This window comes from Leuresthes tenuis, unplaced genomic scaffold (genome assembly GCF_036924035.1).
Source record: "Leuresthes tenuis unplaced genomic scaffold, fLeuTen1.0.hap1 SCAF_17, whole genome shotgun sequence".
NCBI classification, from domain to species: Eukaryota; Metazoa; Chordata; class Actinopteri; order Atheriniformes; family Atherinopsidae; genus Leuresthes; species Leuresthes tenuis.
In genome coordinates, this window is record NW_027325371.1 from 33,263,565 (window position 1) to 33,289,079 (window position 25,515).

The following is a 25,515-nucleotide window of genomic DNA, read 5'->3' on the forward strand; positions in this document are numbered from 1 at the left end:
TATCACAAACAAAATCAGAGAATTACATTTAAAAATTCTGCATAACATATATCCATCTGAGTGTTTTGTGTGCTGCTATCTCCCCGCCTTCTCCTTCCTCTTTGATTCCTCCTCCACAGGCCAGTAGACAATTGATAATCAGGTCGAGGATAAAGAGGGAGAGGAGGAAGGTTGCGGGCTCTCTCACTCTGGGGGCAGCAGCCACATGGATGGTTTGCTTTCTTTTGATTAAATAGTTAACCCTTGTTTTTTCTTATTATTCATCTGTCTTAGATGGCAGAGTTTTTTTTTCTTATTTTAGTTTATGTTAGTTTGAGTTGGAGACCGCTGGTAGTTCTGTTTTGTCGTTTTTGTTTTAGGTTATATTTGTTGGTTTTTTTCAGTAAGTGACTGGCCCTTTTTCTTCCTTTTGGCTGGGGTCTCCATCTCTTTTTGGTTCATAACTTTATGGTTTAACCATTAACTTTTTTTTCCTTTTCAGTGGCAACTTTTTAATAATCTTTTTGTTGTCTTATTGTTGCGCCTATAGTAGTACATTGTGGAAAGTACTTGAGAACTATATACTGTGCAAATCCATACTTACTTCTTACTTATTTGTAAGTATGGAAACATGTTCCTCAGGAACCCATGAGGACTGTGGGGTTCCTCAAGGGTCAATTTTAGGTCCATTTCTTCTTATTCTTTACATGCTTCCCCACGGGGATGTCATCAGGAGGCACGACATCAGCTTTCATAGTTATGCTGACGACTGTAAATTGCTGTGTCTCCTGATGACACAGGGCCACTTGATGCCTGCATTTTAGATATCAAGTCATGGATGGCAGCGAACTTACTACAGCTCAACCAGGACAAAACTGAGGTTTTAATCATTGGTTCTGAAGGCCAGAGAGAGAAACTTTTAACAAAATTACCATCACAAACTGTAAAAAATATGGGCGTGATTTTTGGCTCTGAGCTTAGTTTTATTCCACATACCAACAACATGACAAAGATCGGTTTTTACCATCTTAAGAATATAGCCACCCGTTTCTCTCTCAGGCCAGCACGGAGGTGCTGATGCATGCTTTTATCTCTTGTCGTCTAAACTATTGTAATGCCCTACTCTCTGGTCTTCCAAAAAAGAGTATCTATAATCTTCAGCTTCTACAGAATTCAGCCACACGAGTGCTGACAAGGACCAGAGGGCGGGGGCACATTACACCAGTTTGAAATTCGCTCCATTGGCTCCCCGTACATTTCAGGATCAATTTTAAGGTTCTTTTACTCATTTTTTGAAGTCTTAACGGTCTTGGGCCTGCTTACTTATCAGACTTACTTTTACCATATCAACCCTCACGGACCCTGAGGCCTTCCGGCACTGGCCTTTTAACAATACCACGTGTTCGATCTGAAACACACGGGGAGGCGGCTTTTAGTTATTATGGCCCCCGATTGTGGAACAGCCTGCCAGAGAACCTCAGGGCCGCAGAGACTGTTGATGCTTTTAAAAAGAGGCTCAAGACTCACCTTTTTAATCAGACTTTTATTTGATTTTATTGATTTCTTTTATCCTTTTAATGAAACTTTTTATCATATTTAATTTTTGTTCTATACTATTTTAATTGTTTGTTTAACTGCATGTTTTAGTTAGACGTTTTAACTATATGAGCTGAAAAGCATTTAATCTATTTTGTTAATTTTACACCTTTTTATCTTATTTTACTGCTTTAGTCTTTCAGTTTTAAGCTCCAGTGTTTCGTCATGGGGGGCCTACCACGCTGGGATCTGCTTTTGGTCCACTGACAAGGGTGCTGTCCTGTGGACTGCTCTGGCCCGGGTGGCTGGAGGGCCTTGGTGCGGGGCCTCTTGTCTGCCCTGGTCGGGGGTGTCTCTGTGGTGACGCTCCCTGTAGTCGTGGGCCGGGAGCCCTCTAAGTGTGGTCAGCTTTTTCCTTGCCTTAGGTCTCGGTGCCCGGCCATGTCTCTCTAAAATAGGGGCAGTGGATCTGAGCTTGTGCGTGCATGCGTGCTAAAAAAAGATATGCACTATTGTGAACCTTTATATTTCATTAGGAAAATTCCATATTCATAAGTGTAAATTTCAAAACTCAACCGCATTATTTAAGCTGTTTTTGATTGAAGTTGATTATTATTTGAAGTCTCTTAAATTGATTACAAATAAGAAAGCAATTCAGCGAGGTTTTCAGCGAGTAAGCTGTCAGAAGTGTAATTCCTTTATGTACAGAGTGTTTTAGTGGAGTCTATCACACTGTTTTTATTTACTTATTGCCTATTTGTTTTGTTTATTTTTTTTACTTTTTGTATTTATGTTTTCTCTTTCCTGAATTTGAACTGGAATGACTGACTGTTCTGTTTGTATACTGCAAACATTGAATAAAGTTTGTTTTAAAAACAGCCGCAAAGCTCTAGAAACTAATGCCACTTGAGAACAAATCTGGTTCTCAAACTTGCACAGGATTTTTTATGTTCTCACAATATATTGTAGTTGTTGAACATTTCCAAGCATGTGTGCTTCTTTATACACAGCAATCCAGGTTCCAGCAGTGTATCTAAAATGACTCAGATGGTCAAGAATGATGAGAAGCAGAGCCAGAAGGCCAAAAGCTCTGAGGTGGGAAAACTAACTGAAGCTGACAAGGCCAGCACTGGCCGGGTATGTAGATGTTTTACATGGTCATCCACATTAGGCAAAAGAATTCAGCATCTTTGTCGTATGTGTCAGTGCCCAAACTGCAGCCTGATTCCAGCTTACACCCTCCTTTCGCAGGTCAAGCTGTCTGTCTTCTGGGCCTATCTGAAAGCCATCGGGGTGCTTCTGTCCTGCATTAGTCTATTGCTGTTCCTTGCCCATCACCTTGTTTCCTTGTTCTCCAACTACTGGCTAAGCCTGTGGACCGATGACCCTGTGGTTAATGGCACTCAGCCTAACAGACTTATGAGGCTGGGGGTGTATGGTGCTTTTGGTCTGTCCCAAGGTATGTATTATTGATGGGGAGGAGAAGAGTGCTTTTGGGGTTTCTTATTCATACAAACCTTTACTGAGGACATACTCACTCATTCTAAATAGATACTGAATCAGAAGGCAAAATTGGAAAATAGTATTCTGTCTGAGTTTGACAACTTTTTGTAGGAACAATAGTGTGACAAACATACAGCATTATAATTATTACACTCGCACTACTGTTTTGTAGGTGTGGCAGTCTTTGGTTACTCCCTCTCCATGTCCATTGGTGGCATCCTGGCAGCCCGCTACCTCCACCAGTCTATGCTGTATGATGTCCTGCGCTCACCTATGTCATTCTTTGAGCGAACCCCCAGCGGCAACCTGGTCAACCGCTTTGCCAAGGAGATGGACACCATCGACTCAGTGATCCCAAGCATTATTAAGATGTTCATGGGATCTATGTTCAATGTTTTGGGTGCTTGCGTTATCATCCTGATTGCAACACCGCTAGTAGCTATCATCATTCCTGTCCTCGGTCTGTTCTACTTATTGGTGCAGGTTAGTTGAACAGGCAAAAGATTTTCTTCTATTAACCATTTAAAGAGCAATCACTGAAATACTTTGAAATTTAAAGTTTAAACCCTTGTGTTGTTTCCGGCTCATTCCTGATTTGTCATAGCCCATGACATTACCTATTGTGAAATAGTCTGACCCTTGCTGATTGGCTGGTGAAAGTCATGTGACTTTATTCTATTTCAATGGCATGTGTGGGTTCCATTTTTAAAGCATAAGGCACTGTGCATAGAAAATTGTACAGTCCTATACCGCTCATCTGTGATACTGCTTTGTATTTGACTTCGTTTCATGCATTTGATTGCAGTTCTCATACGATTCTTCTCTTTTTGTCCAGAGGTTTTATGTGGCATCTTCTCGACAGCTGAAGCGTCTGGAGTCAGTCAGTCGTTCACCCATCTACACCCACTTTAATGAAACACTGCTTGGCACATCCGTCATTCGAGCTTTTGGTGAGCAGGAACGATTCATCCATGAGAGTGACCAGCGCGTGGACCATAACCAGAAGGCCTACTACCCTAGCATAGTAGCTAACAGGTTAGGGATACCAATCCCTCTTGCAACACAAAGTACTGGTTTAAAAATTGACAGTATTTATCTAAATTTTGTTTGGAACACACCAAGTTGGTCTGTTTTCAACATTTCCTCCTATCCTTCTGTATTTACTTCAGTTGCTTCAAGCTTGCCTATTACTTGCGTCCTCAAAGTTTCAACAAATTTATTGTATTTGTGTAGGTGGCTGGCAGTTCGCCTGGAGTTTGTAGGAAACTGCATCGTGTCATTTGCTGCTTTGTTTGCTGTTATAGCCAGAGAAAGCCTCAGCCCTGGCATTATGGGGCTGTCTATCTCCTATGCCCTTCAGGTAAACTGACATTTTTGTACCTGTTCTTGTCTTCTTTTGGGGCATAGACAAGGAACTTGTTAAAAGCTACTCAATGCTATTTGATGCTCTGTGCAGTGATTAGAGTATTACATCATTCAGTGTACGAATCCTTACTTTTCTTGACCTTTTAAGGTGGATCTCCCACCTCATGATTAATTTTCTACCCACACTGAGAGCTGAACAGGAAATTGGGATTAGCTTTAAGATATGACAGCTGACACTACATTTAATAACTAAAGAAAAACTCGGCCTATATTTTGTTTCCCTCTGAGTAAATTATTAGTGTGTATTTGTGTAATAATTATTGTATATTGGCAGCAGTAGTTAACATACATTAAATTAAAACCAAGTAGCCTAACACCACCACCATTTAATGTTGCAGTCTTATCTAATACCATTCAGTTACCTTTTTTTTAATGTATGTGTTTTTGTGTACATCCTTTCCTACATGGTGGAGATGAAAATATGACTACACAACAATTTTCGGGGACTTACTGATTTTTGAGGGTTAAGACTTACTTTTAGGGTTTATGTAAGGGTTAGGATTAGGGATATAAACCAGACATGGATGTGGAGGAAGAAATCTCAGGTATGATATACCCTGGGTTTAGTGATTGTTTTTGTAATCTGTAAATTGATCCCAAAAAATCATATTTAACATTAACCTTGCCTTTCTTTGTACTTTGTGTAGCTGACTGCCTCACTGACCTGGCTGGTGAGGATGTCCTCTGATGTGGAGACCAACATAGTGGCTGTGGAGAAAGTAAAAGAGTACTGTGACACAGAGAAAGAGGTAACTAGAATTAAACATTCCAAGCACCAAAGAATGACTAAACTTTGTAATTTGGGGGATTATCTGTTGTCTTCTTTAGTTTCTTGTGGTGCTAAGTTGGGTACAAAGCATTGTAAGTCACATAAAACATCAAGCAGCACTTAACTGAGTAGCTTTTTTCCAGTCCAAACACCAGGATGGTATTTTGATGCTTTGATTAGAAGCTAATCATATTGCAAACATTCTTACTCCAAAGGTTTGATGACCTTGTATATCTCAAGACATTGTTGCATACATGGACTTCCACATTCCTCCCCACAAGTTTAGACAACAAGAAAACCCTTGGCAAAAATTATTGAAACACTACATGTGGAATAGGTTAATTTTTATAAAAGACTTTTTTTTTAACAAAATACACATATGACACAAAACAATTTAATTCAATAAATGAACTGGACTGGCTTTGGAAAACATGAAATAGTTGTCTTTTTTGCAATATTTTTTTAGATTTAGTAGAGAAAAATATTATTGAATCACTCAGTTACTAGAACTAGATTATGCAACCACCTTGAAATCTTCATTTCTAAAACAAGTATCAGCACAAGTCTAAATATGCAAACAGGTCTGCAGTTAGAAGAGAGAGCTTATCAGTATCAGTGACAGATCAACTTTAACACTCATACTGCCTCTGTACTTCCAAAAATGACACCAATGTGCTGCAAAACAGTCCCAGTTTGAATGACATGTGAAAAGGCATTGGAAGCCACGGAAAAGGATGATAAAACTTGAAACACTTAAAACACAAAAGTCAATGTTTTTGACCAAACTGTAAGAAACCAGTTAAAGGAATTGGGATTCACATCAAGAAAAGCCAAACATAAACCATTGCTATCACATAAACAGTCTCCCAGTGCATTTACTTCTATAGTGAATCCCATTGAGGGATATATATGTCTATTATATTATAACCTCCAGAACTGATTGGCTGTAATGAAAATGTGAGCTTGGGTGAACATGCTAATGCTCACCTTAAAGTTCAGCTATTTTTAAGCATGATGCTGTGACCTTTCATCATGAAGGCTTGTAACCCCTGCAACTTGTCATTTATCCACAAATTTAATCTGTCCTCATTCAAGAAATGTGAACATTTCTCAGCTGACATTACGTTTGAAGAGACTCAACCTTCTGTAACTTTGTTGTTTGCTTATATGCACCTTTCTATTTTTTTACATAACCCTGTTTTCTTGTGTCTTCCAAAAGTTAAACTTGACACATCAGGAAAATCAGTTAAAAAAAAAAACAGAAAAAAAAGAAAGACAGAAATACCAACTTGTCCAGGGGAAGAATTAGTTCATTTGAAATAAATCTACATGTGTTAGTTTTGGTGAAAAATTTGATAAGTTTCAGTTTGAGTAGAGGATTATATTATTTAAGAATGTTTTATAAAATACATTTATTGGGTTTTAAAATGGCACAGATGGAGACTATTCTCTTGCACAATAAGTACTTTTGATTTTTGCTCTTTTATTTTGTACAGAAGTAGTTTTTACTAAAGAGAAACTTAAAGATCTGATTACTTCTGCCACAATTTCCCTGGTGTGACAAAGAAAAAAATCTTGAATTTTGATGAACTGAAGATATCGAAATGAAAGTGTTTGAGACTGCTGGGATGGATATGGATATATTAAGCAAGTTTATGAATTTACATGTATTCCTCTGATCACCAGGCAGAGTGGAAACATGAGCCCTCCTGCATTCCCCCAGGTTGGCCCACTGAAGGCTGCATAGATATCAGAGGCTTTGGCCTGCGCTACCGCCACGACCTGGACCTGGCCATTCGCAACATTACCATTACTATTAATGGAGGAGAGAAGGTGTGGCTTTACTTCACTGCACTGAAGGCAGTAGTCTTTTCAGTTATTGTGAATTAATGTAGAAGTTATTAGATGTACTGTTTTTTACAGAATGTGTCTTGCTGCTTCCCACAAGGTGGGGATTGTGGGACGCACTGGTGCTGGGAAGTCATCCCTAACACTGGGATTATTCCGGATCATTGAGGCTGCAGAGGGTCACATTTTCATTGATGGAGTGAACATTGCCAAGCTAGGTCTCCATGACCTCCGCTCCAGAATTACCATCATACCACAGGTCAGTGCAGAGAAGACACAAAATAACAGTTGCACTTTATCAATCTACCACCTGTCCATCAATGCAGTCAATCAATGGGACTTTAGCCCAGGGCTTACCCTTCATTGGCAGAAATCCAGTTGTCTAAATTGGTCTCTAAAGTGATGTTTTACACTGACACAGCTGTTTCCTGTCTCTTAAGGACCCAGTGCTGTTTTCAGGCTCTTTGAGGATGAACCTTGATCCTTTTGACTCCTACTCTGATGAGGAAGTATGGAGGGCTCTGGAGTTTTCCCATCTCAAGAGCTTTGTGTCTGGCCTGCCCGACAAACTCAATCATGAGTGTAGTGAAGGAGGAGAGAACCTCAGGTATAACTGCTTTTATGCAGGCATGCAAAATATTAAATACTGTTTATCTAAACTACTTAAAAAACAGGCTTTTGTTTTAAACTAAAACAGTTGACCGCTGGGATAGGCTCCAGCCCCCCCGCAACCTGAACGATGTATTAAGCGGGTATAGAAAATGGATGGACATCAAAAACAAGCAGCAAGTAATGAAGCTTAAGTTGACTTGTCATAAAACGACAACCAAACATTTAAAACTTCTTCAAATTTAACTTAAACATGTTACTTAAGCTGTTGGCTCTTTCTGCACTTCCTTCTATGCCTGCACCCTATCTCTACTCTGTCACCTCTGACAGAGTCGGACTCCTGGGTTCCTTCTATGTAGTTTATTGTTAGCTTTTTATAGAGCTTGTTATATCTTCATTTGTAAGTGGCTTTGGATAAAAGCGTCTGATAAATACAGAAACAGAAACAGGACCAGTAAGTTCTTGTGAGTTAGTACCTTGTCAATTGTCAATTGAGTACTGGCAAAATTTGCAGAACAACAGTTCACCTGTCACATAAAAGTCATTTGGGTATTGCTCGGCTCTGTATTGAAGGGTTAGTGTCGAGTTTCTGAGTTTTTTTCAACGACAAAGACAGAGCCGTGGGCAGCCACTTCGCCATGCCTACATTGTTTTGAAGGTGGGAGGGGCTCATTCCGTGTAGGGGGCTTGTTCTGCCAATCAGATTTGCTTCCCTCCGTGCAGTTTTTCTCCAGACATCTTCCACATGAAAACAGTATTTCAGGTAAATTATATCGAATAATGTCGTTATGTAAAAACGTAACGACAAAACGTTATGTCGTTTTAATCGGCCAATTCCACAATTCCGTCCACGATTCCGTGATCGCGGAAATTATAGGGCCCTAGCTATGAAACAAAGAATTGGTCACTTCTTCGAAACCCCTTTGTTCTACCCATGTACAAACGCAGAGCGCAAACTGGACACAACATATGCAGCCGCTGTTTTTCAGACACAGAAGAAGGCAGTGCAGAGAATGCCACAAGGACAGTGAGTGCGTATCACCAAAGCAATCTGGTGTCTCAAATGGAGACCCAGAGACCCAGCACCACTGCCAAATCCCATTATGGTGTCAGGGGCCTGGAGACAGGAGAAAGCCTATGTGCTCCCTTCATGAAATGGCAAACTAAACGATGTTGACACGCCTTCCCTTACCTTCAAAGCCCACATGGCATGCAGAGATAGCAGCCAGTTACACCTTAATTAGGAAGAAAGCCTTGATCGTGTCCCTGCAAAGTGTGCACAAATCTGCACATTAGTTGATAAATCTCTGCCCGCCAATGTATTGCTGGCCAGTGCAGAGCTACCAGAATTGGCATTATCATGACTTTGGTCATCGTTGAAAGTATCAGAGTCAGAGGGGAAAGATGTACATGAGGACACGGGGCCAAGCATGTGTAAGCAGAGGGGCACACCCAGGTCACAAATTGAGAAGAACAGTGGAAATTGTGCATATACCTTAATGCAAACATATCCACTGCATCGCAGTTGACACAGAGCAACACTTCCTTCATAATAGCTGGATGTATAGTCCAGGCGCCGTCCAACAGTTTCAGTATGCATGCCAGCATGGATAACTGTCTGGAAGACAAATCCCTCTTGTTATTGATATAACTCACTGTCATTGTGTTGTCGGTTCTCACCAGAACTTTGTGTCCTCTGAGAAACAGAAGAAAGTATTTCAGGGAGAGAAACACTGCTAAGAGCCCAAGGTATTTAGTAATTAGGATTGCTGAGACAATGGCTCTTAAGACCTCTCACACACTATCCCAACCCAACAGGCTGGGGTCTGTTGTTATTACTTTCCATGATAAGGCAATGCCCAAAAGTACGACTTGGACCAGGAAATCTAAATGTCGCCAGCAGCGTAGTGCCATGACGTATTCCACATTTACTCGCACCCTCCGTGCGCCGTGATGCATGGGATCCAGTCTTAGGAATGCCACCCACTGCTGAATATCTCTCATGCTGAGTCGGATTACTAGTATGGCACATCCCATCAACCCCAGTCGAAGGCAAAGCCTGAAAGGAACAGATCCATGCAGATGCAAACACTTGAGAGAGGCTCTGAAGGTCCACACTCTCTACGCTGATAGGAAAGCTGTGAATAGCATCATTCTTATATTTTACCGGGGACAACACACTCTATTTTGGGTTTATTATAAAGTCCAGATCTGCCAGGTGTTAAACAAGCTCATTCATCAGCCTCACTCCCGCCTACTTTTACTGTGCCAAAAGGAGCCAGTAGTCTAAATATTTAGCCAGGCAAAATCACCAATGTCTCAACAGGGCTATTACTGTCTCAGGTACATTGCAGAAACATTCAAGGTCAGGGACAGCTCAAAAGGTAGCACTGTGTACTCATACTCATTGTAAAAACCTCATTACCTCATATTACTGCAAACTGAAATCTGTACCTTCGCAATATTGTCCGATGGACCCAGGTTGAAGTTGTGAGTGCAGCCCACCTCTCTGTCCTTAGACAGTGGACTGACAGCCTTGAATTTGATCTCAGCCATGTCTGGTTCTCAGAGTCCGTTACGGACCCATCTAGCTGCAGATTAAGATCACGGCACTTTGTTGGCACTGCACGTGCACCAGGTGTTTGTGCAATGGCAGATTCAACAGCATTCCACATCCCACGAGGGAATAACCTCATAATCCTCCTTCGGTGATAATACTATAATTCTGTTTATGCTTTATTTTTAAACATGAGCTTGTTCTTATGCGAGTTGGAGGCGTCCCATTATCAGCATTTTTTCTCTCTCTCTGGCTGGAGAATGTAGGTGACGCTTTAGCTACAGGAATATGAGATAAGCTTCTCCCAGCAGCACACTCAAAGCTGGTGAAGCTGGAGAACAGAGAACATCCACCATCTTAACCAGCAGAGAAAATGCAGGTTGCTTGGCCTCCCTCTTCTTATTCCTAGATTGCTGACTGACAGCCTGTATGGGTCGTTGTGTTTGGCTACTGTCAGTGTTGGAGCTTTTCTGGGCCAGCTCAATCTCACCTAGGCGAAGCGACTGGGAAGGGCTCAGGTTTTTACTGTTTTGACAGAGCTCTAACAAAAGATTTTTCCTTAGGAAAAAAGATTGCTCTGTTAGCTGACATGCTAAATTAATTGGATACATTTAAAGAATACCTTGAAATTGAATTGTTGCAATGTTTTTCGTAATGCCATCATTGTAAGCTTTCATTATAAACACTCATTGCTGCTGTCAGGAAGGACCTCCTGTTATCTTTCTATTTTGCATTGGAGCTAAAGAAGCCCCAAACTGATTACACTGTTGTTTCAACACAATGCAATAAAGAGGATGGTCAGTGTTGTTCTTTACGTTAACCAACTTTAACAAGGACCTTGGCTTCCTTAATAAATACAGTTTGTTATGTCCCTTCTTGTAGACAATCCTAGTGTTTCATCTCAAGTCCATTCTGCGGTCCAGGTAAACTCCCAGTTATATGTAGTCCTCAACTGCCTTCACCTCTTCATCTCGGATGAGACCGCATTTGGCTTACTCCTGGTCCTCCTAAAATCCACAGTTTTGTTTTGTTTGTGTTTAAGATGAGATGGTTATTGCCACACCATGTCACAAAGTGATTGACCAGTTCCCTGTACTGATCCTCTTGTCAGTCACTGATACACCCAATAACTGCAGAGTCATCAGAGTAGTTCTGTAGATGACAGGAGTCTGAGTTCTAAGTAAAGTCTGAGGTGTAAAGAGTGCCCTGTTGTGCTCTTGTGCTGCTGACCACTTTCTCAGACACACAACCCTTCAGTCTCACAAACTAGTCAGTTTGTCAAGTAGTCAGTAATCCAGGTGGTTGTGGAGGCATCAACCTGTATTTTCTGGAGCTTCATACGTAACAGTGCAGTTTGGACTGTATTAAAAGCACTAGCTAGAATATAATTCTCATCAAGCTGCCTGCTTTGTCCAGGTGAGAGGGGGCATGCTGAAGCAGGTAGATGATGACATCTTCAACACCAATCCCAGGATGATAAGCAAACTGTAGTGGATCCTGAAAGATTTTCAGTTGCTTGTTTAGGTAAGACAACAAAAGGTCTCTCCAGGACTTTCATGACATGGGATGTTGGGAAAACTGTAGTCACTGAAGGCAGATGCATGTGATTTTTCTAGGTACAGGAACAAGGCAGGATGACTTCCACAGCACTAGAACTTTCTGACTCAGGTGAAGGATGAAGAGGTGCTGTAGAAACATAGCTGTTCTGCACAGGTCCTCTGTATCCTGGGCCTGACACCAGCAGCCTCATTCTGATTAAGTCTTTCCAGCTGCTTCTTCACTGGAGACAAAGAGGCTGGAGGGGGAGGCAGAGGAGCTTTCAGTGAGTCATGATGTGGTGGGAGATGCTGGTCAGGCTGTAAGACATGACTGAAGTGTAGGGTGACCTTATGGAAGTGTGACAGGGAGGATGTGGGAACAGGTAGGGTGTGAGGTCTTTGTTACTGGAGACAGGTGAGGAGCATGATAAGTGTTGAACATCTGCTGATCTGAGCTGAACCTATTAAAATGCATGTGCAGCTCATTGGCTCTGTCCAAGCTTCCATCAGTCTGATCCTCTTTCACCTAAAAGCTTATGATCTTTTTCATTCCTAACCACACGTCTCACATTATTTTGCTGAAGCTTTTTTTTCAATTGTTTTTTTCTGTGCACATTCTTGCACTCAAATTAAATTCAGTGGCAGAGATGGCTAAGACAGGTTTACTTCAATTTTTTTAGCCAAATACACTAGTGGCTCAAAATATTGTCTACCAAATTGTAAAGTAGGATATAAAAGGGTTAAGCTTTTGGAAAAAAGACGGAAACTTTTTTCCACCTTCAAAACTCTATTTAATCCTCCGCCTCCGCCACCTGCTACCAATCTAGCAGCAGGCACTTTTGCCTAATTTTTTACTGACAAAGTGGCAGCTATAAGCAAACTGAACCTATTTACTGAAAACCAGTTTACTGAAAATATGCATGCAAAAGTCCTACTGCATCATTTTACTCATTTACCCCTCTGACTCAGAGCAGTGTGTCTAAACTTCTCACATGTAGCCGTGCTACTACATGCCCGCTGGACCCCGTTCCTACTAATCTTTTCCAATCCATTGCTCCTACTGTAACTGCAGCAGTCACGCATATGATTAATGCTTCACTGACTTCGGGCACATTTCCTACCACATTCAAGCAAGCTCACCGCTGCTCAAAAAACCTTCCCGCCCTCCAACTCATGTGGAGAATTATCGGCCGGTCTCTCTCCTCCCGTTTCTGTCTAAAACCATTGAAAGGGCGGTCTTTAAGCAGGTCACTGATTACCTCTCACATAACAACCTTCTTGACCCAAACCAATCTGGGTTTAAAAGTTGACACTCCACCGAAACGGCTCTGTTGGCTGTGACAGAAGCCTTAAAAGAAGCCAGAACGACAACTAAGTCCTCTGTACTTATCCTGGTCGACTTATCGGCTGTATTTGACACAGTCACCCACGGTATCCTTTTGTCCATACTCTCTAGCATGGGCATCACAGGGAGAGCACACTCCTGATTTGAATCATACCTCACTGGTCGGTCATTCAAAGTATCCTGGTTTGGTCACACTTCTGCAGCGCACCACCTCGTCACAGGAGTCCCCCAAGGTTCAGTACTGGGACCTCTTCTCTTTGCAAATATACACCACCTCACTGGGACAGATCATCCGATCACATGGCTTCTCATACCAATGTTATCCTGATGATACCCAGCTCTATCTGTCATTCCCACCTGTCGACCACACGGTCTCAGCACGAATCTCAGACGGTCTCTCTGACATATCAACATGGATGAAAGCCCATCACCTCCAACTTAACCTCCCTAAAATTGAACTGCTTGTCTTCCCAGCCAAACCAACCATACACCACAGCATCTGCATCCAAACTGAATCCCTCTCTTGCTCCACAAAAGGTTGCTAGAAACTTGGGTGTCATGATTGATGACCAACTAACCTTCAAAGATCACGTTATCTCGGTTGCTCGTTCGTGCCGCTTTGCATTACTAAAGATAAGAAAGATCAGACCATACCTAACCCAACATGCCACCCAGCTCCTGGTGCAGGCCTTGACTACTGTAATGCTCTCCTAACTGGTCTCCCAGCCTGTGCTGTGAAACCTCTGCAGATGGTCCAGAACGCAGCGGCGCATCTGGTCTTCGATCAGCCTAAAAGAGCACACATCACCCCTCTTTTCATTGAACTCCTCTGGCTGCCCTTAGCCGCCCGCATCAAATTCAAGTCACTGATGTTAGCCTACAAAGTGCTTAATGGAACGGCTCCCATCTACTTGAATGCTTTTGCAAAGGCTTATGTCACAACTGGGTCCCTCCGTTCGTCGCAGGATTGTCGCCTAGCAGTGCCTATGCCATGCCTAAGACAATCCAAACTCTTCTCATGTGTTGTTCCACGATAGTGGAATGACCTACCGAGCGCTACCAGAACAGGGGCGTCCCTGTCCATCTTCAAGAAGCTCTTGAAAACTCAGCTCTTCAGAGAGCATCTCCTATCCTAGCACTTACCTTGTACTTCCCTACCCCCTCTATCTTTGCACTTTATCTTTCTGTACTTCCCTCTATGCCTGTACTCTATCTCTACTCTGTCACCTCTGACAGAGTCAGACTAGTAGGTTCCTTCTATGTAGTTTGTTAGCTTTTTATATAGCTTGTCATTCGAATGCTGGAGAGGACGCTGGCGCTGCCTGTTCGCGGCTTCTCCAGCCAAGCCAAACAACGAGTTGTGAATGGGCATTGTGCTTTAGGGTTGGCAGTCTTTTTGAGGTGACCTTTTTTGCTGCCTGTGCCGCAGACCAGGCAGCCTTTTTTGGATGATTGGATGGTTGGCTTGATGCTAACATTGACAAGTCTCGACTGCCTACCAACCTGTTGCTTGGAGACACCCTAGGTCTGCGTTATCGCCGCTGCCACTGTGGTCGGGGAACCTCCGTTTTGAGTCTTGTACTTGACAGCCTGGGTCCTGCTCCTCCCTGCCACTGTGGGGTGCCCCTGGGAGGGCCTGATGCCATCCATTGCTATCACCATCACATAGCTGGAAGTCCACGTAGCATCCTTGCTATCAGCTACGTTGCTAAAAGTGAGTGACCATGGCAACGAACATGAAAAGATGAATGCTGGCGCGACCTACACTAGCTCACCTGCTCTGCCTTGGCTTTCAAGCCTCACCTGAACTTGCTCACCTTGACGCCCAAGTTGCCCGTTTACATGCCAACAATGTGGTCCGACAGGCTATACATCTGGTCCGTTTTTGACGGGACTCTCCTGTCGCTTGCTCGCCAGCCCGTGACAGGACTGCTGCAGTACTCAGCTGTGGAGCTCCTGAGACTGCGCTTCCACCTACCCGATCCTCCACCGACCATACTACATCTCCACCCGGACATCGCTTTCCTCCCCCGTCAGACATACATCCAACGGGGGTCCTGCCGAAGCTTCCGAGTGGACTCTTCAAAACCAATCAAGTCTATCTGGTCCAACTCCCATCGCTCTCCACCTAACACCGGCCGTGCTGTCCTGAAACTTGCCTTTTCCCTATGATTTAATTTGTAGTTTTAATATCATTGCTTGTGTTACCTTGTTTTTAACCTATGTAAGGTGACCTTGAGTGTCCAGAAAGGCGCCATTGAATAAAATGTATTATTATTATTGTTATTATTATTATTATTATATCTTCATTTGTAAGTCGCTTTCGATAAAAGCGTCTGATAAATGCATAAACATAAACATTAAGCAAATCTGCTTCTCCTCAGTGTGGGTCAACGGCAGCTGCTATGCCTGGCCAGAGCTCTACTGAGGAAGACCAAAATTCTAGTGCTAGATGAGGCCACAGCTGCTGTTGACATGGAGACGGATAGCCTGATTCAGTCCACTATCCGATCACAGTTTGAGGACTGCACTGTTCTGACAATAGCTCATCGCCTGAACACCATCATGGACTACACCAGGTGGCGTATACAACAAATGTACTGTTTTGCATGTTTCATTTTCTAGGTCTCTGCCATGCATTGAGTAGATTTGAGCCTTAAATACAAACAAATTTTGAGGTAGCCATTGAAGTAATAGCAACAACTCTCGTTCAGGTACTACACTGTGCATCTTGAACCAAAAAAAAAATTTGTTTTTTAGGGTTCTGGTGTTGGAGAAAGGCAAGATGGCAGAGTTTGATGTTCCTTCTAATCTCATCACCCAGAGGGGAGCTTTTTACAAAATGGCCAAGGATGCCGGTCTAGTCTGAGGCAGGAGGTGTCTTCATTTTGTTCAGCAGCTCCTCCTAGCCCTCCAGCTCCTCTTGAAATAACCTCAAGAGGGAGATAAACAGGCTTGTTTGGATTTTGAGTGTTTTTGCAATGATGTTAAGAGCAAAGGGTTTAGCTTCACATGCTCCATCACAACTGATTTATGTTTTGGGGAGAAGATCACTGTTTGGGCTGAAATGTAGAAGAAAAAGTGTTTACAACTTGTTTTATTTTGTACATTTTATTGTTGTGTGTTGGTTTACATTCTCCAACCTGCCATAAATTTAAATTATGAGATTAGCATAATTGTGTTTTTCTCAAAAGAAAATTGGTACCTGTTACTTCTTTAGAAAGTAGAGCACAGCCAGAGAGATGCACTATGTTTGAATGTATGCTTGATAGGAGTAACTTGTTTGAAAGAGAAGCATTAACTTTTTCAGAACATTATCAGAAGGAGAAAGGGGTAATAGGATCAGCTGACTTTAAAAAAATAAATAAATACAAAATTACAAATGCGCAAACCTCTTATTTGACTGTTACTGTACACTCAGCACTGTTTATTTATTGTGTGTTTATGTTCTTTCAGCAGCAGATTCCGTATGTGTGTGTGTGTGTGTATATATATATATATACACACACATATATATCCAGGATGGTAGAACCAAAGGGGCCTCACATCTGTGTGCCCTTTTTTTAGGTAGTTTTGGGACATTATCTTGTAGACCACTTATTTGTCTGTTCAGTTGAAAGGCTGATAGTAACTACTGCTAGTGGTCCTTGGCAACATAATGTGTTAGGTCTGTGCTTTTCACAGTTTTGTATAGATTGGTGTGAAAAGCTTTGGTTGTGTTTCACCACATATAAAACATCTGAATGAAGCATATTTGTTTTAATGTATCTATTATACTGAAGTGACTACTTGATGCTTTATACATGCAATACTTTATTGGTGTAAACAGTTTTGAAATAAAAAGGTTTGTTGAAAAATATCAGTCTTCTGTTTTTACTGCAAATAATACATTTGTCTTACTAAATGTAATTAAGAAAATTTTAGTGACAAAATTTTTACCTTAATTCTTTTTAGGTGTTTTGAGGCATTCTGCATCAATTTGACAGCTTGTCATTTTTTCTGTGGTTGAGAGCATGTTTCTGGGTGTCGACTCTAATCATTCTAAAACAGAAAAATACAACCCTGGTACTTTAGAAAAATATATTTTATTTAGCGAGATGTTTATTTACAGGGGATTGTTATATTACAGACCTTGCTCAGAGTAAAATGCTAAATTGACTGTATTTATATAGCACTTTTCTAGTACAATTAACCTCGATAAGGGCTTTTGCGCCACACATTCAAATTCCCTATCTGGGTGTCCAGTTCTGAGGCCTCGTGTACAAAAGGTACATGAGGCAAAGTTCAGATGTGAAATGACCGTGGAAACGCACACACGTTTCTACAGCTGATGATTCTTTGATGATTCACCGAGAGGTGATTTTGGGAAACTGTTATTAGAAATAAATTTGAAAAATATTAGTCCCTCAGACTGAGTGATGTGCACATTTGAGACACATGAACAATTACCACATCCATGTGTCTGCAATTACGTGAGTGGATATAAAAGCATGCGCAAAGTGGTGCAATGCATACCATTAAAAACAATGGCTGCTTTAGCAGTATTAGAAGACATTGCAAATGGTGCAATTCGAAGAGAGTGTGTGTTCAGAGACAGAGAGGATTTGCTGGCTCAGGGAACCTCAGCAGCCGCTTTAGGTTCCCGAGGGCAATCCTCTTGGAACTGTGCGCAGAGCTGCAGCCGGCGTTGGAGCGAAACACAGCGAGGAGCCATGCGATGCCTGTGCCCATACATGTGATGACCACACAGGGGTTCCTAGCAACCGGGGTATTCCAGGGGAGATGGCCAACTGATCGTGACTGTGCCAGTCGACCCTGAGTTGAGCCATGCCAGCCATGTGAGATGGAATTATCCGCATCTCAGCCAGGTATATCAAATTCCCGTATAATGCAGTTGAACAGGCCAACATTAAAGCACAATTTGCAGCGAGAGACAGTTTTCTTAATGTAATCGGAGCTATCGACTGCACACACATTGCTATAAAAGCGCCATCACATGACGAAGTTGTATATGTCAACAGATGATTAGATTAGAATATATTTCCTTTTATTGTCCCAATGTAATAGTGGTTATTGCACAGTAATAATTGCACATTTTGTCTTATTTCAATCTATTGTTAAGCAGTCTGACAGCAGCAAGAAGGAAGGACCTACGATATCTCTCTTTCACACACTTGGGATGAAGGAGTCTGTCACTGAAGGAGCTGCTCAGTACACTGATGCATGGGGTGGGTGGCATTGTCCATCATTGATGATAGTTTTGTTGTCATCCTCCACTCTCCCACCAGGAGGCAAGGAGGCAACCTAAAACAGAGCTGCCCTTCCTTATCAGTTTATCGAGTCTCCCTGTCAGCAGTTGAGATGCTTCTGCTCCAGCAGACCACTCCAGAGAAAATGACTGATGATACAACAGTGTCAAAGTACGTCCTCAGGAGCGATTCCTGCAGTCCAAAGGACCTGAGTTTTATTAGCAGATAGTCTGCTTTTACCTTTTTTATAAACTGAATGGGTTTTATGAGTCCAGTCCCGTTTTTTTTTTATTTGACAGGCAAAAGTACATACAATGAGAAATAAGAACTTTTCTCTTTTTCAAAATAAAACAACAGCCACTTTTTCCCTACCATCCCCAACCCCTCCCAACCCTACAAAACTTTGTTAAAGATCAATAATAACACACATCCTTCCTACCATAAACAGACAAGCGAATATAAAAGTACAGAGACAATTAAAAGATAATAAAAAATAAAAAAGAGACAACAAAACAAAACTGAGAAATACTATTTTCAATGAATTGAGATGAGGCAAGGAGGAAAAAGAAATATAGTCTAAAGTCCGTTGTCAGAGGTGAAGATTTAATTTGTCCTGTAGTGTCCTTCATTTAGCTATGTAACTAATCATGCAGTCCCAAACTGAATCAAATTTACCAGGTGTCTAACTCAAACTGTATTGAATCTTCTCCAGGTCTAAGTACAGCATGAGGTCCTTAAGCCACAGGGAAGCTTTGGGGGTAACTGGTGACTTCCATTCCAACAAAATTCTTCTACGTGCTAATAAAGAAGCGACGGCAATACCATCCTTAACCTTTTTCGTAATTGTTTGACAGTCAGATAATACTCCAAAAATAGCCAATTCTGAACAAGGCGTCAATTTCATATTTAGTGCTTCTGCAATATGTTTAAAAACAGCCGTCCAGTAAACATGCAGAAGGGACAAGACCAAAACATGTGGGCCATATTTGCTGGTGACATGTGACACCTATTGCATGTGTCCTTGATATTGGAATCAATTTTAGAAAGTTTGGAATTGGTAAAATAGATACGATGGACAACCTTAAATTGTATCAGATTAAGCCTGGAGCAAGATTATTACTGTTATTTACACAAATTAATGCCAAGTCCCAGTCACCGTCATTGCTTTTTTCCATATTTTAGACCCAATTCCAACCAGACTGTTTAAGGAGGTTTTCCCCTTAATTGACACTTCCATATTGGATTTGATCAATCGGTCTTTGTTGACAGAATATGTACCTCAGACTTTTAAGGTTGCTGTAATTAAACCTTTACTTAAAAAACCTACTCTTGATTCAGAAGTGTTGGCTAATTATCGACCTAAATCCAATCTTCCCTTTTTGTCCAAAGTTCTTGAAAAAATAGTTGCAGTTCAACTTTGTGGTCATTTACATAGAAATAATCTGTTTGAAGAGTTTCAGTCAGGATTCAGAGTACATCATAGCACAGAAACGGCACTGGTGAAAGTTACCAATGATCTCCTCTTAGCCTCTGATAGCGGACTTGTTTCTGTGCTTGTCCTGTTGGATCTCAGTGCTGCATTTGATACGATCGATCACAGCATTCTGTTACAGAGACTTGAACATGTTATTGGGATTAAAGGAACTGCATTAGGCTGGTTTAAGTCATATATATCTACTGGATTCTAGTTTTTTCTTGTAAATGAAAAATCCTGACAGTGGAGATAGGGACCTGACAGTGGAGGTCTGCATCCAGGTTCCTCTTGTTTGAAGGACGATGTATGTGGTCTGAGTTCAGCCACTTCAGACAGCCATGGATGCGGTCGGCTCGTTCCAGGCCTGCCTTAAAGCCTCAGAAACTATCACCGGAGAAAACTTTGAACGGCTGTTTAACCACAATTAAATCTCTCCAAACCCAGAATCAAGCAATGTGAGACAGATGACATGGAAAACAGGTCATGTAGATCCAACTTGAGAATAGTGAACATCCCGGAGGGCAGCGAGAACGGCAAGGACCTGGTCAAGTTTATCCCCGAGCTCCTGGCTGAGTGTATGGGTCCTAACGTGTTTACTGACCCGCCTGAACTGGAGAGGGCTCACCGGTCGCTTGGCCCAAAGAGGGGGAACCAGCCAGAGCATTCGTCGTGCGCTTTCTCCGCTTCCAGCAGAGGAAGGCAGCCTTACGGTGGTCCAGGAACCATGAGGTGAAGTAATAGGGGACAGCTCTGAGGTTCTACCCTGACCAGAGCTTCGCGCTGGCAAGGAAACGAGCAGCCTCCAATGACGTGAAACAGGCTCTCTTCCAGAAGGGAGTCTGTCGATGTACCCAGCTCGCCTGGTGGTAACTTTTGAAGCGCAGACGTTCACCTTCAAGTCACCCGAAGACGCCCAGGAATTTTACAACCGCCAGGTAATTAAGGAGTGATAAAAATGTCCGCTCATTATTTAGAAGAATGGCCATTAAACCAGCCACGGGACGTAACTAACTGGATTTACATATACAATACACTCGCTCTCATCGTTGGATTCAGGTATCCTTTTCCGTTTTATTCATTCTCTTTTTTATTATCATTATTTTTCTCTTCTTCTATTGCTGTGTCTGGTTATTTAGGCACAAATGCTGAAACAACTTGTGTGGCATGTCAATATTATTTCTTTCGAATTTCCCCTTAAGCGACTCAATACCTGATGATAGGTTAAAACCCATTTCTTGCTTAAGTGCCATATTTGCTTAATATAAATGTATAATGCTTCTTTCTTTATTCTGACAATTTCATTAGCTATACGTTTAAATAATGATGTGAAAAAAATGATTGGGAGTACCTCGAGTGGAAATAGGGTTGATGAGGAGGCTCTCCCGGAGGAACAGGGGAGATATGGTGAGCCTGCAGTTTTCCGCAGCTGGGGAGGTAAACGTAGGCGCTGATTTTATTTTGGTTTGTCATATTCTTGTTGTTATAGTTGTTATTTTGGGTAACTGTGTTTTCTGTTAGTGTTTTTAGAGTATTGGGTGTGTGCATCAATAGTTTTATTAGTTTGTTTTCATTATTTTATTATATACTTCTAAGTGGAGGCTTTTTTTTATGCTCTTTCGAATGAATGCTGGGCTGTGGTGCGGCAGATCATGTATCCCCAAAGTAATCAGAGCACAGTGAGGGCATATATAAGGATGTATATGGAATGTCAAAGGTTTGAACAGACCTGTAAAGCGAGCTAGAATATTTGCTCAACTTAAACTCTTAAATTGGGAAATCGATGTTTTTTGCAAGAAACACATTTAATGGTTAAAGACCACAACAGATTAAAAAAAACATGGGTGAGCCAAATTTTTAATTCAAGTTTTAACGTCATGTGGCACAGCAATTACCATTCATCAAAAAATACTCTTCAATGCCACAAACATTATATCTAACCCAGACGGCCGTTTTATTATCGTGTCAGGTAGAGGGCTGCATTGGGATTGGGTCCCCCCAACTCAAATCTCGCGGGAGCGGTGGTATGAACTTTGCTGCGGGCGGGCGCAGGCGGCTAAAAAAATACACTGCAAGATCGGGATGCAGTGTTGCCAGGTCACGTGTACGATAATTATCGTATTTGTATGATAATTTTGCCCTGTGCGACAGGCCTTTCCCAAAAAAGGCCACATATATGATCATTTGACCATTCTGTGAATGTGTGGTTGTAATCGGTTATAATCAGCCTGTCGCAACTCTCTGTTGAATTTTTTGTGAACTCTGAAGGCATTTTCATTTCCATGTGACAGGTTTCAAGCCAGTCATACTTTTCTATGTGAGCTACGAGTGACGTGCATGCATTTGCCTCAGAAGTTCCTAACAGTAGGTGGCCTCCAGGCCTCATTATTTGGCTCATTTGTTCCCACTCCTCATTGTTCACGGGGACAATTAGCCTAACGCAACTGCTGATGCAAAGCTGTGAGTGCCTGTTAGACGCTATTCAACACTAGAGTGACAATAGCGCATCAGTAGACTTGTTATTTTGGTTATGACGGATGTACGATAATTTCCCTCAAAATACGATCATTATAAAATGATCGTATTATATCTGGTACAATAATACTACATTTCCTACCTGGCAACACTGTCGGGATGTAGCCTAGCGACAAGATGTCAATAAATGATGTGGAAAGGAAGCTCAAAGAAGGTCTTTACAGCACAAAGACAAAGCAAGGCAAGTCTGACATTTGGAGAAGTTTCTCAATTATCCATGAATCTCTTTATTAATAGTCTATAAAATTACATGTTTTCTTCTGCGGGACTGGAGAAGACACAAAATCAATGCATTTCTATTATTGTGCGGGCATAAATTCTCAAAGTGTTGCGGGTGCGGGCGGGAGTGGACACACACGTTGCGGGTGCGGGCGGTAATGGTCAGAAATTCAGCGGGAGCGGGATGAAGAAAACAGTCCCGCGCAGGGCTCTAGTGTCAGGGTCCCTCTACCACAAACCTTTCCTAATGGTTAACATATACACCCAACTGTGACAATGAGACCTAAACTGTACAATTAACCCCTCCTTGGACCACTCTAACCCAAGGTAAAAAAAAAACCTTCCAAAATGGCTAAAATAATGTCATTGTTTATTAACCAAGTCGGATGTTTCGACCCATGGCGCCTTCGCTTCCCTCATAGTAAAGTATTCTCCTTTTGTTTCACATGTCCATCATTCGTTTAAGCAGAATCAATTATTTTTTCAAAGACAGTGTCTTAATCTTCTTTGTTAAAAATACAGAATTTTCCACCATAAATTAATCTGATCACGCCCCAGTAATATTGGATCTCTCCTTTCCACTTAAAGGGGAAGTTCTTTTTTTTTTTTTAAACCTGGCCCTTATTTCTGGCATAAAATATGTCCGTCTACTCACCGTTAACAGTTTGGTGAAAGTCGGCATCCTTTGTGATGGAAAATTATTAATTCTCCTTTAGCATGTGCAGGGTGTTGTTTTCTACTTCAGAGAAAGGGTGTGTTATTCTGCATTTATAAATACATGTTTATCTATAGGACGGGTTGCTGGGTCACGTCAGTTGTTTGCAACTGAGATGGCTTTAGAGGTTAAGTTAGCAACTGAAAAACTTATTTATCCCATGCAGGTTGTTCACTTTTGTGTAACATCCTGTCTTGGGTTCTATAAGTAGGTCATGAATTTGAGACTCCTGCAGAATTGACACTCTCCTTCATGAAGTACAAATTAAATTTTGGAAACGTTGATGCAGTCTCACTGTGCTTTGTTAATAGATATTTCCACCACAAATTTGGTGTCACGAACAGGATTCCACAAGCGGTCCTCGGAACGGGTCATTGATGACTGAGATCCTGGAGGATTCTCTCTGGCCACCAACCTCGCATAGGTGATTAAGAAAATGGAGGACCAAAGAGCTGCTCTCCGATCACCACCGCTGGAATCCAAGATCCTTATTGCTTTTTATTCACGGTGAGCAGTACCAGATTCTGAGGGTTCTAATCTTATGTGTTTGGTAAAGTTACTTTGGGGAAGGTTGAGGGACTGGCTGTAATATCCCAACTTGGTTGAGAAAGATAGCCTTAAGTGGTTGTGGCTAATAAACAAATCACATGCTTTTCGGTGATTGTAGTGAAACAGAATTACCCTTAATGGAGACGTCCATTAAGAGAAAGTGCGCACACATCTCATTAAGAAAATGGGGTCAGGGAACAGCAGCATCAACCCCCTCCCTGTGAGTGACATTGTCAAAACCATGAGACAGAAATATGGGAATGAATGCGTGGAGTGTTTGAATGAATGGACTAACAATTATGGATTCCCTAAAGAGGGTTCACTGAGTACCAAAGAAGTAAACAAACTAGAAGGAAAGTTGAGAGAGGTAGAAGACAAGTTGAAAAAGAAGAAGACAGTGAAGGTCAGATACTTGGGAGAATGTTAGAAAAATAGAAGGTGTTTGGAAGTATGGAAGAAAGAAGTTGACCGTTGAGAAAGATTGCAGTCACAGAGAGAAATGCCATGCAGAGAGGATGATTTCAAAGTTGTGGTAGGTCTTTAATCGACATCGAAGCTCGACCAAACGCGGCTCTCAGTAGAGGACCACGACCAGCACGTCTCATTCCTTGAACTCGCTGCAGAGGACATCAGTCAAAGAGTTTCGGACCTTGAGACCATCTGCTCAACTCTGAGAGACGACAGTGCTAGGCTCAAGGCTAAAGTCTCCGACCTGGAGAGCCGAAGCAGACGTGAAAATGTGCGAATTTTGGGTCTGCCGGAGTCTACCGAAAGTGGACGTCCCACCAACTTTTTTTCGAAGTTGCTGTATGTGGTATTTCGGAGTGAGTTACTGCCATCTCCACCAGAAATCGACAGGACTCATCGCTAACAGTACTAACAGTTCAGTGCGAGGTTCAGTGGTTGAAGAGGGGGGCAGAAGGGAGGGGCAGGGGGGCAAAGGGGGGTTTGCGTGGTAGTCCGCAGTCACTGTGTGTGTGTATGGCAGTCCACAGTCCAGCTGTCCTTGATGATACTGCGCGCCCTCCGCAGGCACCTCTTACTCTGGACAGTATCAATGGAGGGGAGTGGGGAACCCGTGATGCGTTGGGCGGTTTTCACCACTCTCTGGAGTGACTTCTGTTCTGCAACAGAGCAGCTGCCATACCATACTGAGACACGGTTGGTGAAGATGCTCTCGATGGTGGAGTGGTAGAAGTTTACCAGGATCTGAGGAGAAGGAAGGGCCTTCTTCAGCCTCCTCAGGAAGAAGAGACACTGGTGTTCCTTCTTGACCAGGGTTGAGGTGTTGAGAGACCAAGAGAGATCCTCGGAGATGTGGACCCCCAGGAACTTGAAGCTGGTGACACGCCCAACCTCCGTCCCGTCGATAAGGATGGGGGTGGGTGTGCCACTCTTCTTCCTGAAGTCCACAATGAGCTCTTTGATCTTCTTGGTATCAGTCGGTGAGCGCATTGCAAGACGCAAATCCGGATGCTGCTAATATGATCACGGGCGATTTCAACCAAGCCAAATTGAAAACTCCCTCAATATCACAAACTTGTGGACTTTGCAACCAGGGGACAAAACATCTTGGACCAGGTGTACACCAATGTAAAACAAGCCTACAAAGCCGTGCCCCACCCCCACCTGGGTAACCCTGATCACCTCTCAGTCTGGCTCACCCCA

General features: G+C 42.2%; 1 protein-coding gene across 2 annotated transcripts in view; it reads left to right on the top strand.

The window, feature by feature from the left end:
* Positions 1-16,968, top strand: part of abcc1 (ATP binding cassette subfamily C member 1 (ABCC1 blood group)) — a 51,747-nt gene extending 34,779 nt beyond the window's left edge. For both annotated transcript variants that reach the window (XM_072369692.1, XM_072369693.1), the window contains exons 21-31: positions 2,526-2,652; positions 2,767-2,974; positions 3,191-3,501; positions 3,854-4,053; positions 4,252-4,378; positions 5,091-5,192; positions 6,899-7,045; positions 7,161-7,319; positions 7,501-7,667; positions 15,494-15,688; positions 15,870-16,968. In XM_072369692.1, coding sequence (XP_072225793.1) covers positions 2,526-2,652; positions 2,767-2,974; positions 3,191-3,501; positions 3,854-4,053; positions 4,252-4,378; positions 5,091-5,192; positions 6,899-7,045; positions 7,161-7,319; positions 7,501-7,667; positions 15,494-15,688; positions 15,870-15,978 — 1,852 coding nt within the window. In that variant the 3' untranslated portion in view covers positions 15,979-16,968. The remainder of the gene's footprint in view (positions 1-2,525; positions 2,653-2,766; positions 2,975-3,190; positions 3,502-3,853; positions 4,054-4,251; positions 4,379-5,090; positions 5,193-6,898; positions 7,046-7,160; positions 7,320-7,500; positions 7,668-15,493; positions 15,689-15,869) is intronic.
* The last annotated feature ends 8,547 nt before the right edge of the window (positions 16,969-25,515 follow it).